The sequence below is a fragment of the Nymphaea colorata genome, chromosome 8, assembly GCF_008831285.2.
Source record: "Nymphaea colorata isolate Beijing-Zhang1983 chromosome 8, ASM883128v2, whole genome shotgun sequence".
Lineage (NCBI taxonomy): Eukaryota > Viridiplantae > Streptophyta > Magnoliopsida > Nymphaeales > Nymphaeaceae > Nymphaea > Nymphaea colorata.
In genome coordinates this window covers 17,281,352-17,300,094 of record NC_045145.1, presented here as the reverse complement: position 1 = coordinate 17,300,094, position 18,743 = coordinate 17,281,352, and the positions used below count along the sequence as shown (strand labels likewise).

Below are 18,743 nucleotides of genomic sequence, written 5' to 3'. Positions count from 1 at the left end.
TATCATGATCTGGGTTTGTAAGGAAATTCCAGTATCGTGCTCTCACATACTTGGGTTTCATCCGTATCTATTTCTTCAATCCAATGGATATGGATGTGGATCAACCTATATCCAATCAGCCCGTACCCGAAACTCAAGGCGGACCAGCGTAGGCATGCATTAAGCATTTGAAGTAATGCCTCACTAGTCTAGTCATATCACTATCGTTTATTGCATCTTGGATCTGGGCCCAGTGTTTGGTCCGAAGACCCACGACCTGGGCCCGGTGAAAGTGGAAGTTGCCAATCAGAATACAAATTGCTTTAATTTGGACTCCGATTATTCTAATGGGTTAAAAAATCAAATCTCAGTCAAATTTTGTAGCGAAAAAAATATATATATTAATTATCATGTTCTAAGAACCTATAATTGTGTCTTTTTAAATAAATAAATAAATAAATAAATATATATATATATATATATATATATATATATATATATTCAAAAGTACGGATAAAATATGGGGAGGTGGTGATGTTTGCATAGGAGGCATGTTACATCTGTGGTGCCCGCATGTGAAATGCGTTTTTGTCTTAAATGAAAGGTGGTTCCCCTCAATTATGGCATTCATGGAATCCTAGGCTGATAAACAAAGTCTACTTCTTTTTATTATGTAACAGAATTTAACGTCATATAAACGATATATTCTCCCTCCCAAAGTATCCTGGTCGTCGGTGAGACGAACGGTGGAGATCTGTGACAAGTTATCTGTGACAATGAAGACCATATATTTAGATAGAAGAGTGTTGGGATGATGAGCTGTTGGAGTTGGTCAAAATGGGGCAAGAGAAACTGGGTAGAGTTGTCACATGATAAGCAGTGGAAAGGGACAGGCGATCCTTTTCTGTTTGAATGGAATGGTTGGGCCAATAATTCAAACGATGTAGAGAAGAAATGAGAATTAAGAAGAGAACCATGTTGCCCTTGTGTCTTGGGCACCTAATTTTCAGAAATTTTGAAATCAAAGTGATTCTTCTAAAAAAATATCCATTAAAATGTGTATAAATGGCCTAAAAGATTTTGGTCTTTTTGAAAACCGCACAAACAACTAAATTACAGCAGAGCTAGGTTTTTTTCATAGCAGGGTCCATTGTATAATTTTGATGAATTTTATATTGTAACCCAAGCTGTCCCCTTCCCTTGGTGATGCACAATGATAGGGAAAAGGGCATTTGCGCTTGATGAAAGAAAACAAACCAAATTTCAAATGGAAAAATTCAAACTGGAAAAAAAACTTATTATTATTTTTATTTCTAGCTCCTATATCAATGAATAAGGTGCAAAAAAATCGCAATGTTTGCCTCATGGCCTTGTAATATATTAGATTTAAGTATCTGATAACCCATTTTCACTAGAAGACAGCTTAATTTAGGTCCCTTTGATGGTAGAGTGAAATTTTGAGCGGTAAAATTACTGTGGAAAAAAGTAGGTGGTAAAAAGTCGGACGTCCATAAGTCCAACTTTTTTCCAGGGTAAAATTACCCTGATCCCTTGAATTTGGCAGGATAATTTTTCATGTGTTTGATTTGAGTATGAAAAGTCATACAAAAAGGGTAAGTTTCCTGAATGTATAGTAAAATTTCTGTGCATCAAACGGGGCCTTAAACTAGGATGCAGGTCTGTTTGAGACTAACAAAGTAGAAATTCGGAGTTGAGAGCCTTGGATCTCAAATTTTATCGCATGCCTGAAGAAACTTCTCTAAAGTGTGTGTGCATATATATATATATATATATATATATATATATATATATATATATATATATATATATATATATATATATATATATATATATATATATATATATATATATATATATATATATATATATATATATACTTCCAGCGGCCATGATGCACATGTGATCCGCACGACAAACATAGGGGTAAGCTTTTTCAAACTTGAAAATTTACTGGTTCGAAATTTTCATCAATATATATGGACTGCTTACAAAGGCTACAAAATTTGGATTTGTGAAAAGATAATCAAGAGCATCCTGTCTATATCTTGTCATATATTTCATCAGTGATCTTACATAAACCTAAAATGCCACAGCTACCCACCGTTAAGGGGATAATTCAATCAGCTTCCAAAATATTGCCAAAGGGTTTGGTGTAAATGTAATGGGGTAGGTTGTGGCCGTCAGGAGCACGTTTATGGTTTGGTTTTCATGGGGCTTCACCCCTTTTGTTCAGGCCAAAGTTCAACCACCAGCTGAAGGAAGTGCACTCAAAAGAGTTTTACATGTACGTTCAGGGCTTAGTTATATTGACCACAAGGTGTGATCCAGGTCATCCTTCCTATCTACAGTTGGAAATTCAGAGAAATGAATATATTTCATTGCTTTGTGTGTTCATTTTATAGCTTCAAGCTAATCAAAACCAATTCAAGGGATCACTCAGTAATGAGATAAGCAACAAGGCACTGAACCACAGAAGAAGAGCAAAATAAAAGAAAGATTTCTAACTGATGGTAGTAGAGAACCTGCAGAGGCTCTGTCGAGCTGCTGGCTACAAGTTTAATTAACATTCATTTCTTAGAAAGGTCTACTAGAATTTTCAGTTCGTTGCTCTGATTTTTTTCCTTTTTCTTTACAGTTACACAATTCTCTATCTTTCCTTCATTTGCAGAAGTGGCCCCAAAAGCTTAGAAAAGACTGGAACGCTTTGGAAAGGCCAATACTTTTTCTTTTCTTCCTGGAAGCTTTCTCTGTGAATGCACACTTTAAAGCATGTCAAAGGTGCTTTAACTTAAGACATTAGAGAAGTTTGGACAAAATGGCCCTACTTGAATTTTGTGTAGGATAAAGTAGACATATCAGATCTAATTTGCTTGGTACATTCAATTTGAAATTCCAAGTACCATCCATGTGCTCGCTCAGTTCAAGTTGAGCTGGCATTGTGAAGCCTTTATGTGTTTCCAACTGTGATTAGCAGTGTCACTAACTTTATTCTTGGAGATTTCTGCAACCGCTGGAGAATGGTGCTCATGTCTGTAGGTAGCCACCAAAACCTTATTTTTTCAACCATACAGGGTAGTAGATCATGACCAACGGGTACCTGCATATCAAGATTGTGTCATATCCTTGACAATTGCATGTTGCTACTGTAACACTGAGGAGATTGTCCGGTCTTTTGCTTTCCTCTATTGGTTTCAACTGTCCAATTGTCATACTTCGTGGCGGATGGCGGTTCATGAAACTCCAGGCATGGCATCTATAAACAGTACAAAGAGAGTTCTATATGCAAATTCTTGAATGGGAATGACAGGAAATCAATATCAATTGCTCAAGTTGTTAGAGGCTGGCTTAGGCTAATGAAATTCTAAACCTAAGGGGCCAACAGTGGTGGACTTGAACAAAGACACCCAAATTTTTTAAACATAAGAAATTCAACTTTCAGGCATACAGGATCTGATTAACCGTACCGACGAACTATAAAATTCTTGTAATATAACAAATAATTGTGGAACTTGGAGCTTGGAGTTTTTCCTTTGTTTAGAGCATCAAAGCATATCGATTGTCGTTCATTATTCAATAAAACCAGCTCCTTCAATATAAAGAAAGAAGCAAAATGTTTTCTTAGATGTGCTGGAGTTCCCAAGACATCATAAACAAACTTGTCTGGATGTGAGCGAACAGCTTGATTTAATGCGAAATTCTAGGCTTTCTGAAGTTGAATCTTCCCTTATATATGTTTTGCATCTTTTTGGCGTTTCTATTAAAAAATGCCATCCTGAACACTTCATGTAGCTTCATCTGGGTCTTTGCTCAAGAGGCCACATTAACTTTTCACAAATGGTGACTTAGAATCCATAAATGATACTGACAGAAGAGATAAAAAGGCAGAGGCATCATGAATAAAGAAACTCAAAATAATTTAGCAAATACAAGAATATGCAGCTTGATATGTACTTTATAGCAATCCATGCAACCGTTTTGCCCATCTTCTAGCCATGCAAGGATCATGATAATCCCATCTCTCAACACTGCTCCACCTCCCTCCAGTGCTCATGTCCCTCCTTGAGAAGTTGCGGTCACTGGTCTCCCCAACTCTTACCATTACTTCCCCTGTCCTGAAACAATCCTCACCTTCCACACCCTCCACATAACTGTACCCAACAGACAGCAACCCACATTCACCTAAATCTACTAAAATTCTCCTCTCTTCTCCTCCCCTCAATTCACCCAACCAAACCATCATCCCCTTCTCCCCAATTCTTAACTGTGTTTCCCTGATAACTTCCCCAAGCAACCCAGCCAAGAATTCCTCAAACTCATGTTTAATGCAGGTATCAATAGAGTTGTAACCAAACCCAAATCTGAAATTGAAATGAAGGATTGGCACTTGAAATTGCGTCTCAGGCACCGAAAAGGCGTCTGCTGGACCATCAGACAACAACACGATACGGGCATGCTGATTGTGGTGAGCTCGATCTTCCAATATCTTCACACCTTTCCTCAGTCCTTCAGCTTGATCTGCATCACCAACGCAGAAGAGGCGATCGATCACTTGTAGAGCAGCTCGTTTACCCTGTGCAGACATGCACCTGAGTGGAAATGCACGAGTAGCAGTAGACGAGCAGCTAACTATAGCCAAGCGGTCTACGGGACGCAGCGAGCACACTACTAAAGCCATAGACTGCTTGAGCAGCCTCAATTGCGCGCCATTGGAGCTGGCGACGAGAACAATATCCATCGCCGGAGCAACTGTAAGTCTTACAGACAAGTAAGCCTTATTGGTATACTGACATGGCTTCAACCCACTTGGCGAAGTACCAAAAACCGGTGTAGCTGGCTGATGTGGTGTCAGCTCTTCCACTGGCAACAATTGGAGACAACGTGGATTGTTGGCACTGTCACGAGGTGAGGACAATGGCATGACTCTTCTCGGCGAAAAGTCCGGCGGTGGCAGTGGTTGTGAAGGTATTGGAATGAGGTTGAGGTTAAGACGAGGATGGTCAGATACAGGATCTGGTTCTACTGGGTCGTCATCATCATATCTGGCTGATCTGTGAGAGGAGCGGCGATGGACGCGGAATGTGGCAATGGAGTCATCCAGGATTCTGAGAATGGGGTCATTCTCATGGAGGGGGAGGGGAAATTTTGGACCGAGTTGGCGAGGGAGGTAGCTCCACTGGGCTCGGCAGATCGGGCAGGTGGTGCTGCCGTGCTGGACGTTGGAGGAGATGCAGAGGAAGTGGAAGGCATGGGAGCATTGAGCCGTGAAGATGGCCTGCTGGCCGGAGAGCAGGGGCTCCAGGCATATAGCACAGTTCTGCAGCAGAAGATGAACAAGAAAGCATCAAACAGAAAGAACAGAAGCTGAAACAGCCATTTCCATAAATTTGATAAAGAATAGTGTGAGTAATTTGATATATGTTGACAAGTTGCTAAACAAAGTTTGCCATTCAATTATTGAAAGAAAGGATTTGCTAATATTTTCCCATTCTCGTAAAAAGACAGAATCATTTGAAGGAAGGGAAGTTCCCAAAAAATGTGAAACTATTTCTGGACATTTCCTTTACGCCCCTTCAGTGGCACAATTTTCAAAAGACCGAACGTCTTTTAGTGTGAGATAGCTTTTGGCTTCCTTGATAGATCTGACCGTTATTTCCTCAGAAGATTCAAAGAGACCTATCTCCCGTATTTGCTATTCAGTATTTCGCAGAAACCTTGGCTTTAAGTCCAACACTGAGGAATGTATGAACGAAGACATGCTAGTAAAACAAAAAGGAGCACCGAGATTTTCCTTTGCTTGTTATTATTATTTATTTTTTCTCCTGCTCGAACATCGCCTTCCCTGCGAACCAGCATCTTCTGATAATATCATTCCTAGCCCCGAAAATTCTGAAAATGTCCAGTTTGGCACTAAAGCTATTAAAGCCTATGGAAGATATCTTGAACAAATAAAATAAAAAGGGAAAGAAGCAAAAGGAAAAAGAAGCATTGATGGCGATTGACAGGAGTGTAGAAAGCAGAGCAGGAGAGCAAACGGTCTTTTTCTTTGGTTGCAGAATAATCCTCATCCGTTGGCATGGAATCTTCCCCTTGAGTGGCAAGCAATAATGGACCACTACTCTTCACGAAATACAGAGAACATCCATGTGAATTCTTACGTTAGCAGGAACAGCACTAGTCAAAGCCAGGTTTTTGGATCAACAAGAAGGAGCATCCCTCTCACTTTCGGAGGGAAGCTTTCGATAGATTTTTAAGAAGGGGAGATCCTATAGCATTATTAGTTCAACAAGAAAGGAAATGCAAAGAACAACCATATAAGAATGCATAAAGAAAATACCTTTATTGAACCGCTGGCTTCTTCGTCCTGCAGTAGTCCATCAAGATTTCCCTCTGCGTCATTCTCAATCTCTTGACCGCCGGAGTTCTAACACCCAAAACCAGCAACAAGCCAAGAGAAAAGGTCAATATCCTTCTCCCCAAAAACCCATCAAAATGCAACCTATATGAAAAACACAAATCAAAAGACAACTTCCCAAAACAAGGAAAGCACCAAAAAGAAGAAAGAAAACTTACCTTCGCTTCTATGGGCAGCACAGTATCCTGACTCTCCTCCTTCCTGGATGAGACAGAGATACAAGAGAGTGCCAGTTTCTTTGCTGCCTGCTTCAGATTACACCCTCCTATCATCTCTCTACAGCCTCTCTCTCAGTCTCTCTCTAGTGCTTAGAGAGGTCAAGGACAGCTGCTCCCCATCTCTTCTTGTTGGCTTTTCTCTCTGTTCTCTGCAGCAGGTTCTGAGAGCGCAATAATGAAAGTTTGTATGCTGCTCTTTTTATTTCCTTATTAGCCTTTGTTGAACACGTAATCTATTTATATATGGTATATGCGTTGCCTTCACCGGAAAAAAAGCAAAGTGTAAAACGCATCGAAATAAAAACGTATAGAACTAAGGAAATTTCTTTTTACTGACCGTTTTCTTCAGTCTCTCTCTAACGCTTTTACTTTATGCAGTGTTTACTTTTACTTTGTCGTCTCCTTTGAAGGGGGAAAATCCTCGGTCGCGTGCAGCATCTTGTCCGCTTCGTAGTGAGCAAAACCAATTCCTCGAGAAAACCAAGTTCACGCGGAATTCACGGGCTTTGTCCTCATCGGCTCGCTTCACGAAAAAATCGCCGATGAGAGATTATGTTTCCCAGCATCAGTTCCTCAAGTTCGGGGTCCTTTTGAATGCATGAAACTTCGATGTATTCTTCGAACTTTAGTTCAAATTTATTGTTGGAACTTTAGTTCAAATTTGGTTGAAAGTTCTAACTGCATATTCCACTTAAATTGATGGAATTTTAATGCTGAGAGATTTTTTTTTTTTACCTCTTAACTTCTCAATAACTGGAACAAAAGTTATATGAAATCAAACAGGGCAAATAAAAGGTGAAACAATAATTCCACAAAAACAGTATCAAGTACTAAATGCGCAACAGTTTTAAGTCTGGATATTTAATTCTATGTATTCAAACAGGCCCACAGTGGCAGGAGTTCTACCAAAAGACCATTGCCTAATTACACTCGAAACTTCATATCTGCTACTTTGGCCATACCAGTGAACTCAGCGTGAGATCTTGTATAGATTATTTAATAAAAATTGATGTTGGCGTCACCGGAATCCAACATATTTTGGCGTTTTGAGAACTAATAGTCACTGAAACGCCAACCCGAGAACGAATAGTATGTGCCCATCTTGATCTACCATATGTTTTGAACACGTGATATCCCATGGGGAATGGTTTGGATTGGAGACAAATTTCTTCAAAGTCTGAACTTCCTTGTTTTCTTTTCTAAGTTCGTTCATTTGAGCATCGCTAGCCATCAAAATTTTTGAGTGTCAGTGACAGAAACAGAGCTCAAAGTCGCTTCGTTCGCCCAGTTGCGATCATGAGCTCGAGATCCATCTTTCTGCAGGAAGAAGCTCAAGCTTGAATACATCAAGTGAGTTGTGGCTCGTTTATCAACTCAGCAATTGAGAGGATGAACCTCAATTTATTCGAAATATCACATGCCCAAAAACAGCTCGTTAATCAAGATATGCAGATTTATTAATATACATCATTCTTGCCTGTAAAGAACAATGAAAGATATAAGTTGGTACTCTCTCTCTCTCCCCCTCTGTGATAATAAGTTTGGCTCGTAATGTGTCTTGTGCTACTCGTGTGGACATGTGTGAGAGGGAGAAAGGAATTTTTTTGAAGAGTCGCCGTTTCTTTGCCCACTCTCTTTTAAGTTTTATCTTCCTCGGCAACGTGACAATGGAGCTGGGCCCATTTTGCTTTGGAAGATTCAGAACTCAGGACCACCTTTACTCCTTCTCTTGATATATATATATGGCAAGTAGGACTGTGTAATTCAATTCTGAAGGTTTATGATGATGAATGATAGAGAGAAAATAAAGGAAAAAAATATGGTTGGCATTTTTATCTTGCAATATTACTTCACTTATTTTTCCTTGTTGTTTTCTTCTTCAACTGTCTATCAACATGAATAGATGGCCATCACCAGTGTGCTCGATGATTGGCATTTTTATCTTGCAATATTACTCCATTTATTTTTCTTGTTATTTTTTTCTTAACTGTCTATCAACATGAATAGATGGCCTTCAAGAGTGAGCTGGATGATTGGATAGCCATAGTCACCATTTACACTTTCTCTTAGAGAGAGAGAGAGAGAAGGGGTACTATGACTTGATAGTTTTTCACTAAATGCGATAGGAGGACTGTTGGTAATTGGTATACTTTTGAACTATGTAATGAAGTAGTTGTTCATATAAAAGTACTGAACATTGAATGGACGCTACATTATCTAATGGGATCGATGCATATTCTTATATTGTTGTTGCAAAAAGAAAGGTATTGGAACTACTTGGTTGAACATGGCACTTGCACGGTCACGTCTCTTTTATACCTCTACCTCTTAAGAAAAAAAAAATGTATGAGAAGGAAGGCGAGTCTTTGGCTACGATGGTTTTTAAGTTCAAACCTATAGAAGGCACTATTGTAGACAAAGTTATTGGTGCCATGCCGATTTTCTCATCAAAGTGCATCAGTTATATATATGTATGTATATATGTATTATTCTTATAGTATTTATAGATGGGTCTCCACATAAAATCATCGTATGCCCCCCTTCCTTCAACTCGAGTGTCAGGCATGCTACCCAATCATCGTATGCCCTTGAACTCGAGTGTCACGCATGCTAGTGTCACGCATGCTACCGAAAAGAATTAACATGTACAAAAATCAAGTTGAAGACCCATTGTTAGGGGAACAGTAAAACCAATCAGCGCAGTAAAGTACAGCTAGTGGCCAATACGGTCTGATAAAAGAGCGATAGCCATCTGCCCTCTTCCTTTAAATATAGCAAGGGTGGACCCAATTGATACGGATTCCACTATCATTCAAAAGTTGAAGCAAGGCGAGTACTTTCAGAATGTGTGGTTATCATCATTATTACAGTTTGTGTTGGTTCTTTCTTTTCTTTGGACCTGTGTAAGACGTTTTATCCGCACTTCAGATATGAAAAAGTAAGTTTTTGTTTTAAATTTTACATTTTAAATGTTCCACCTTCGTCTATGTAAGTACTTGGAATTACCCATGACTTAGAGGGAACTTGATAATCATATTACATTTATAAACCGAAAGGATGAGCAGTTTTTTCTTGTATTTACTTATGAGAAATCAACGGTGCCATTCTCCCTTTGTTGTATCGTTTGTGGTCATATTCACCAAACAAACATACGAAACTTCATATTGCAAAACACTCACACACTCATAAAGTTGAATGGCAACGTGCAAAGACAATGACTCTTCAAAACTGGCGCCGCTAAAGAGTAGTAGAAGACAAACGTCTCATCATTGAAGCAAGAGCTTGGTAGGAAAAAGTAAGGAGATGGCTCTTTACTTCGAAAACTAAGTAGGAACTTTTCTCTTGTTTTTAGGCATTCATTGCAAACTAACCCGCCCTACATGATCGACCCCTAACGGTCACCTTTTTTCTCAAGGCGATATTTTCCAGATAAAGTGATTATTTGGATGTGGGTAGGTCTCTAATCAAATCCAAAGTCTTGGATCCAGGACTGGGTTTTGAAGCAGCCAATGCAAAATGGGTAGGCTTCTAACTCGTTAATTCTGGAAAATGAAACATATTTACTGACAAGCATTGGATGTGCTTTATATTATGTGGCTTTTGAAGTTGTCATTATGCATGTTTTGGATTTATTTTTATTTTACTTTTTCTTTCTTTTTTTCCTCTCATAAGAGACTTAGTTGCACTTCCAACAACGTAAACTCTATGACTTTGTCCCCATAAGGCTCATATCTAGTTAGGCTTACGCCTTAAGAGACTTGAGTGCCTCCTTGGCAGCCAAAGCTCAAGCCGCTACACCACTTCCATGGACATTGCTATGTGCTTACTTGGCCCACTCGAAGAGGATTCAATGACAAAGAAAACTGACCTTTTGGGGCAGACCCTAACTCTATTTTTAATATAGCCTTGGATCTGGGCCCAGGAGATCTTAAAACCGTGGATCCGTAATCTGACACACTCCACTCATATACCTAACAAAACATATTAATTTGAACATAAAAATATACACCAGCCCATATTCATGTCATAATGCAGGTCTCATATTGCGGTTGTGAAAAGTCCACGGTTTGCTTCAAGTGTGGATTTCACATAATATGGATTTGATATCAGCTTTGGATCTCATATCTGAGGTCACCAAAACCATAGCCTAGGCCCCAAGGGTGTGTTTGTATACTGAGGATCCTAGGGGTTTTGGCGGAGAAACGTGGATCTGCTGTCTATGTTTCTAGATATCGTAGAGATCCATGTAGAACAAGGATTCCAAATCTCCTCGTGTCTCAGATCCGTGAGAAAACGGCCCCTAATGTTGTGCATGCAATACATGGCGTCCCCAATTTTTATTAGTTAAGACCTGAAACGTTGAAAATCTGTCGGTTCTTGCTCGTTTTAAGGAGAGCATAGGGACATAATTTCCAAGATTTGCTTTCCTTGGTTTAAATATATTCTTTGTTTGTGTTGGTTTCTTTTCTTTTTGCATTTTTCTTGAGCCCTTTCACCGCATAAAAAGCCGAGGCTGCTTGGCTTGACCATGACACTTTCAAAGGGACTGCTAGTCTTCCCCTTTATGTCTAGTTTGTATCCCCTTCCGCTCTCTCCGCTTCAGAGTTGTGTCGGGGCCTGTGTAAACTTACGGTTACTCCTTTCAACATGAGAGTAGTATATACTATCTTTTACAGTACCAAATGAATAGTGATTGTATTTTCACAAACCCACCATCCCAACCAGCTACACTGCATGTTTGTGGGGTCTTGACCATCACTCTGCCAAGGTTTTCAGTAATGGATCTTCTAACATGCATTTCACATTATTAACAGTAATGGATTATCTAACATGCATTTCACATTATTAACAGTAATGGATTATCTAACATGCATTTCACATTATTAACAGTAATGGATCTTCTACATGCATTTCACATTATTAACAGCTTTGCGGTGCACCTGATGGGTCAAAAGCAAGCTTACTAACTGGACTTTGGTTTCATGCAAATCAAATCCAGATGCCAATTGGGTCCATAAGCTGATCCGTATCTGACTCTGACTTTATGTAAGTCTCGGATTGGTCTTGGAACAACATACATACATGAGTTTGAATATTCGCTCAATGTCCTCTCTCTCTCAACTTGTTGCTCAATTTATTATTTATGTGCAACTTGGAAAGATGACAAACTCCAAATTGCAATGGAAATAGACTTGCGAGTATCAAACTCTTAGCATCCTCTAAATTGAAGATCCAGAACTTCTTGGCAGTGAAAGCTTTTATTTCACAATCGTTTAGCGCAGAGAGTCAAAAACTTCCACCCAACCCCTTGTTAAAGACTCAAGCTTTTATTTTTTCATACATACATAAATCTTCTATTCACAACAAAGGCTTTTGATGCATTCACACATAAATCTTCTATTCATAACAAGAAGTCTCAGAGTTCAGACTTCATGAACCATATATAGCTTAGTAGATTTATGCTTTTTTATTTCTTTCCCCTTGCGAAATTCATCAATGGTAAGGGTTGCCCAGCCTAGACGCAATAAGTGATGCCAGCTACGGACGCAACCTGTTGGGGTCTTTTCAAGTAACAGCGGCTCTTGTAATTTTTTAATGTTAGGATTTCCGATTCTCCATGTACTTATCTGTTTGCGGTTTGACCTATTTCCTTCCCTAGAATTGCATCTCTCAATGCTTAACCTAATGTTTTCTTCTTTTATTCTGCTTTATTTGTTTTTTCTTCAACAATTATATATATACGCATCTATCTTGACCATCACGCTTGATACTTTGACCTACAGATCCGTTCGTTTTATATTTTTTGTGGTCCAAGCAAATGCTTGGGAGATCTAAGCGTAAAAATATGACATGTTGATCGTTATATTTTAGTAACATTATTATGGTATTTAACTTTTTTACTGCTTGGATTTGGAGAAAATTAAGCAGTAGAGGACGCTCATTGTTAGAAGCCTCAAGAAATACAACTAACTTCGGCTTGTGCAATGAGGAGAGCTTTTCATGAAAATTAAAGCATGACAGTGAATAGTAGTTCTCATAGCTTTGAGCTACAGTGTAACCCGGCAAATCCTTCTTGTTTCATTGTATGAGAAAAATATGCGCCAGATTTCTGGGTGTAAAAATTCTTATATGTAAGCAAAATTCATCGGGGGAGAGCTGTGCATAGGTTGCAAAGGAATGGGAAAAAATTCTCAAAATAATCACAGCAAAATCTACAGTTTGCAGAGTGCATGTTTGTATACGAAAGATTTCACTCTTTTCCACCACTTCCAAACTTTTGCATTCACTTAAAACGATAAAAAAAATCCTGGGAATTTTGAAATTTTCCTAAATGGATCATTTGTTTTGGACATATGAGACTGAGTAATGAGCTTTAGACTTCAATTACAACCCTTGCTTAATTTGAACTCCTAACATCAATCTGTCATATAAACATATGTTAATGCTACCACGTAATGAGTTGATGCAAATATCATGTATTGGAAAAGTCTAACTCATAATCTACTTGCTAACCATAAAAATTACATCATATAATATACTGTAACTAACTGCCTTCAGTAACAAGGGAAAGCTTGTAGATGTGAGCGCTAACTGATGTTAACTATTATTTCTTTGCTGCAATCAGCAGCCAACACGTGAAGCTAAGTGCAGCAGTGCATGGGCATGTGCACATGCTGATATCAATATACATGTGCCGATGAACGTGCTGTATGATCACATAAAATGGTGAGCACGCATATTAGAAATAACAAATGTAGGTCCAAAGAAATTTCCAATTAATTTTACCAACCATCATTTCTAAAAAATGTTTATAGACTCACTAAAATATGGAAACTCATGATAATCACTGTCATGTCTAATTCATTCCTACCACTTTATGTACTTAGCAGTTTTTCAAATCAAAGAACTAGTTTTTATCTACTTTAGAAAATTAGAGAGCGGTTTAATTAGATTGATCAATCCACTAACGATGGTCTCACAGTTCTCATATTCTTCAGGAGTCTTCTTTTCCCGAGAGGTCACCAGGTGATGCTAGTCCTCCTTGCTAGCCGAAGATCTCTAGTGTGAGTTCAGCTTCTTGCTGGTCTAGGAGTGCAATGTAGCAATCCACACAGGAACGTTGTACTCCTAAACCAGTGAAAAACTAGACGCGTGTATGAGATCTTCGGCTAGTGAGGAAGACTCACGTCACCAGGGCTCCCTTATTTGCAGGAACAAGTCGCATCTGCTGCCATTGACAGATGATTTGCAGCACAGCCTCGTCAAAAGGTGAAGCTGAGAAGTAGGCATGGATTCAACTTGCTAACAATGGTGGAAGACCTTTCTTTTGGCCTATCCAGAAAAATGCACAAATTGCTTGCCGCAAAGAGCAGTAGTACAATCTAGCCGAGGAATTGTTGAACGAAAACTCAGTTACTGCCAAACGTGGTAAAGATATTTCCTGTCTGGGCTAACTCTTGTTTTCACCTGCAAACATCTTCCCGTGATTAAATGAGAAATCGGATGGATTCAATCCCACACGGATGGATCATAATATCTAGAACACAAGCTAATCATGGCATCCCCTTGAGGGATCTCAAAGCCCACATTATCTAGAAAAGTGATCAACGAAGAGCCACTTTTTCTGCTGCTTTCCCGTTGAAGTTCTGGACTCTCCAGGCTGTCAATATCTTTCATTTGATTAAAAGAGAGATGTGATGTAAAGTGAGAGGAGGAGGAGGCCCCAATGAAGCTTAGTTCAGAGTTGTAAAGTATGATGTAAATCAAGTTTCAGATATCCGCAAACACACGTTCACATTATATTAATATACAGCTCATTTCTGAATCCTAATAAACCAATTTAGAGAGCAGCCTATTTGGGCGTGGCTCACTCTATCTCTTTAAATCATTTTGAATGATTTTAGTTGAAATCCCAAAACCAACTTAACTAAGTTGGTACATTTCCAAAACGGAATTAGAGCAGCCATTATGGCGTTCTCTCCTTTTAATTCAAATCTTTTTGAGAAGATTTGAGTTCTAAAAACAGGTTAGCTTAGTTAAAGCTGACCCATCTCCAAAAACCCTATTGGTTCTGGTTAGATGAAAGCTGCTGAATCTTTAAAAATTAAGCCCGTAAGATTTGTCCTGCATCAAGAACACCACAAGGGTTTATCAATTCATGGTTATTTCAAGCCCCAAGGGATTGGTGAAGCAGAATGGCCACATCTGTAAGCCCAGCAAGTCATGGATTCTAATTACTCTTTACACAGGCCAAGTTGTTTTGCAGCCTTGAGTCAAAGGGGAAACGTGTTTTCCGACTCGTTTTACCTTTGCAATCTGCAGGGTTCAGGTTCGCAGTTACCTCTACAGTTTCCTCCTTACATTTCCTAGGAGACGAACATTTCTAAACATTCATTTCCAATATTATTTATCAACTTACCATTTGATTGCTGTGGATTTAAAATCCAAGATGATCTGCAGTATTGATTTTAGAACCCTAATTCATAATGGGGGTCTGAAATCACACGTTTCATAGAAACGTGAATTTATTCGATCAGATCATTGGACCTAAGATCCAGGGTAATCAAAGTAATGAACGGATAAATCTAAAAGTCGAGTGTATAATATGGAGCCTGCCATTCAAATCCTTGGATATGTCCAGAGGAATTTATCATGACAAAAGGGTATATGTTCTGGTGATGAAGATTAAACAGGCATGGTAGCTGCCACCAACAGAGACCGACTCGTTGAAAACGCACGTCTTGAAAGGCCCAGTTTTCTTTCCACCCAATTAGCTCTTAACATAAGTAGTGTAGCTTATCGTGGTAGTCTGTGGTTATGTACTTATGTGTGTGTATTTGAGAGAGAGAGAGAGGTCAACAAAGGGGGTTGATAAAAATTTCTCCATCCCCCTCGCTTGATGTAATCCATTCATGTCTCATGTAACATATATCTTTCATGTGCTGTATTAGCAAGTCCATCACCCCATAGATGGCTTCAACTTCAGGGTGTACCCTATCGCCAGAAAAGAAGGTGTGGATCTTGCTCATTATCTCAATCTCACTATAGCCCGCTTCCTTCTTCACTCCCCTGTCTTTCATCGTCTTCCTTACTGCCGCTACTTCGTCCCATTTTCCAACAGATGCATATGTGTTTGCTAAAAGAACATAGCTCCCTGAGCTACTTGCTTCCAGTAGATTCAACTCTTGGCATGCCCGAATTGCTGCTTCATCATTCCCATGCAGTTTGCAAGCAGCAAGCAGTGCTCCCCAAATAGCACTATCACCCTTGAATGGCATTTCATTTATCAGTTTTTCAGCCTCATCAATGAGCCCATGTCTTCCTAAAAGATCAACCATGCAAGCATAGTGCTCCACTTTCGGTTCAACTCCATATGTTTGCTTCATCGATCTGAAATGCATCCATCCTTGATGGAGGAGCCCAGAATGGGCACACGCTGATAGAACTCCTACAAATGTGATATCATCTGGTTTCAACCCCATCTGTACCATATCGGAGAAATGACTAAGTGCTGCTTTTGCATCGCCATGCTGTGAATAGCCCAATATCATGGCTGTCCAAGAAACTACATCCTTCGCTCTGAGTTTTTCAAAGACAATAGAGGATGCCACTAAATCTCCACTCTTGGAATACATAGTGATGAGAGCATTTGACAACGAAGTCTCATGGTCGAGTCCTAGCAACACAGCCAAAGCATGTATCTGCACAATGCAAATTATACTCGCACGACCAATAACGACACTAGTCAGTGTGGACGCATTGGGTCTCATGTTTCCATGCAGCATGAGAATCAAATGATTAAGCGCCTCCTCATGGTTGCCATTCTTAGCGTAGATGTTGATCATAGTGTTCCACGATATAAGATTTTTTGAAGGCATTAATTGAAAAAGCTTGGCTGCTTCAATAACATCACTTGAGTACCCTAGAAGCATTGCGTTCCATGCTGCAATATCTCGTTCTGTCATACGGTCAAAAACTTCACGTGCATCTGCGACCATGCCATTTTCCAACAATCCAGTAATCATCGCCGTCCATGATATCACGTTCCGGCGAGGCATCGTGTTGAACAATTTTCGAGCATCATCAACTTGTTTTGCACATAAATATCCAGAAATCATGGTGTTCCATGAATACAGATTCCTTTCAGGCATCTTATCGAACAACTGACGTGCATCTTCTATCTTACCGTTCATGACATATCCACTGATCATCGCCGTCCATGCAACAATGTTTTTTTCAGGCATTTCATCGAACAGCTTCCGAGCGAGATCATCTCGCCCATTCCGAGCATATCCCAGAATCATGGTCGTCCAGGTAACAACATTCTTGTTCGGCGTTCTCTCAAACATGCGCCAAGCTTCATCCATCTGGCCAATCCGCAGGTAGCCACCAATCAAACTCGTCCATGAGAAAACGTTCCTCTCCCGCATCTCATCAAATATCCTTCGAGCTTCAACCATCCGCCCGGCCTTCGCGTACCCATCGATCATGGCGGAACAAGCGACGACATTTCTCTGAGGCATTTCGTCGAACAATTTACGTGCTTTCGGTAAGTTCCCATCCTTCAAGTACGCCGTCATCATGGAGGTCCAGGAAACGACGTCTCTTTGGGGCATTCCCTCGAACACTTTCCATGCCTCTTCCACCTTGCTCTGCCGCGCGAGGGCTGTGATCTTAGCATTCCAATCGTACGCATTCTCAAGAGCTAAACAAGAAGAACTCACGACTCTGACAAAGAAGCTATGGGTTTTCTCTGGAATCGCGAGCAGCGAAGGAATTTGAGGCCGGAAGAAGAGAAGAGTGGCGCGCACAAGACGCCCAACACGCAGCATGCTGCTCCTGCCCGTTGCCTCATTGTGCGTCAGTAATGGAGTAGAGGGAACCTGCCCAAATTGTATTCGGACCCGATTCGGACTTTCGTGAAAAGGGGTCCGACATATATGGATTTTCCATTATCCGTGATCCGGAAAATTTTCCAAAGGCCAAGTCCAATTTGATCAGTCGTAATAACCAGAACCATTACTAAGTAATCAATGAATTACTCATATGGAAAAAATAATCATAATTGGATCAATTAACTAACGTAAAGTCTAATTTTTGAGATACCATGATCCGGATTAGATTGTAGATAATTGGGTCTAACCCCTAATTTGAATGAAAGTTCAGTTCAGTTAGTGTGTTAGTGATGCTTAAATCTAACCCCCAATATATATATATATATATATATATATATATATAATAAATGTTTAAAGATGCTCATTTAAAAATAAAGAACTTTTTAGAAATTGAACTTTATCACACAGATCCTTGTCGTGGTTCTGACCGACATTATGGACTCTGTAGTGACGTCCAGATATTTGGTGGCCGCTCCGCTGGTGGCAAAATGGACCGTTGGGGATTAAAATAATGCAAATGAAGAAACATGCTTGACCCTAAGCGAAGCGCCCCGTTCACAAAGACTTGGATAATGGATGCTTGATCAAATCCAAAGCCTGAATATCAGAAAGAATGAGATCTTACAGCCAAAAATTAATTATTTATAGTCTCTATTTTATCAATTTTGCATTATATATGTATTTTCAGGTGTCTGTGTAGATGTATGATCAGTAGTTAATTGACAAATGTTTTCCTGCCTAACTACAATATACATTGACCATGATATTCGTACTCTAAAAACAATATTAAACGTCATGAAATTTCATCCTCCAAAACAACGAAATACTAACTCGCAATTATGAAGATAGATCTCTTCTATAAATGATAAAAAATTATACGAATCAATTTTGATACACGAAGACAGAAAACAAATGCACCATTGCGGTGGAGATATTTTTTTGAGGTTCTATACACACACACAAACAGAGTTAATTGGTATATTCTAAAGCCACAAGGTTAAGGAGAAAATCAAACCGCTTAAAATTGATTGTCAAACCTTACCTCATAGCTATATCTATAATCTTAAAAATGTTTTGATGGAAAACATATACTTGATCATTTATCGAGTTTAATAATATTTTATGATCATAAAATATGAGCAGCTCTTATATCGTCAAAACTTCAATTGTAGAAAAAACAATATTTTTATAAAAACAACTTGAATTTAGATATATTTT

At 39.3% G+C, this 18,743-nt stretch overlaps 2 protein-coding genes across 2 annotated transcripts; both read right to left on the bottom strand.

The window, feature by feature from the left end:
- Positions 1-3,820: 3,820 nt before the first annotated feature.
- On the bottom strand, positions 3,821-6,847 carry LOC116259745 (E3 ubiquitin-protein ligase WAV3-like). Its single transcript, XM_031637669.2, has 3 exons — positions 6,571-6,847; positions 6,335-6,421; positions 3,821-5,314 (listed from the first exon to the last, which is right to left on the bottom strand). Exons 1-3 carry the CDS (start codon positions 6,682-6,684, stop codon positions 3,953-3,955), a joined length of 1,563 nt encoding a protein of 520 aa, XP_031493529.1. The 5' UTR covers positions 6,685-6,847; the 3' UTR covers positions 3,821-3,952.
- Positions 6,848-15,374: 8,527 nt separating this feature from the next.
- Positions 15,375-17,555, bottom strand: LOC116259050 (pentatricopeptide repeat-containing protein At4g02750-like). The gene has a single exon (XM_031636649.2). The coding sequence runs from the start codon at positions 17,460-17,462 to the stop codon at positions 15,486-15,488; it is 1,977 nt and encodes a 658-aa protein (XP_031492509.1). The 5' UTR covers positions 17,463-17,555; the 3' UTR covers positions 15,375-15,485.
- Between the last annotated feature and the right edge of the window lie 1,188 nt (positions 17,556-18,743).

Coding starts and splice junctions, on each gene's coding strand:
- LOC116259745 (XM_031637669.2), bottom strand. CDS start 6,684: ATGATAGGAGGGTGTAATCTGAAGCAGGCAGCAAAGAAACTGGCACTC. Junction 6,422..6,570: donor TGCTGCCCATAGAAGCGAAG/GTAAGTTTTCTT, acceptor TTTGGGTGTTAG/AACTCCGGCGGTCAAGAGAT. Junction 5,315..6,334: donor AAGCCAGCGGTTCAATAAAG/GTATTTTCTTTA, acceptor CTTCTGCTGCAG/AACTGTGCTATATGCCTGGA.
- LOC116259050 (XM_031636649.2), bottom strand. CDS start 17,462: ATGCTGCGTGTTGGGCGTCTTGTGCGCGCCACTCTTCTCTTCTTCCGG.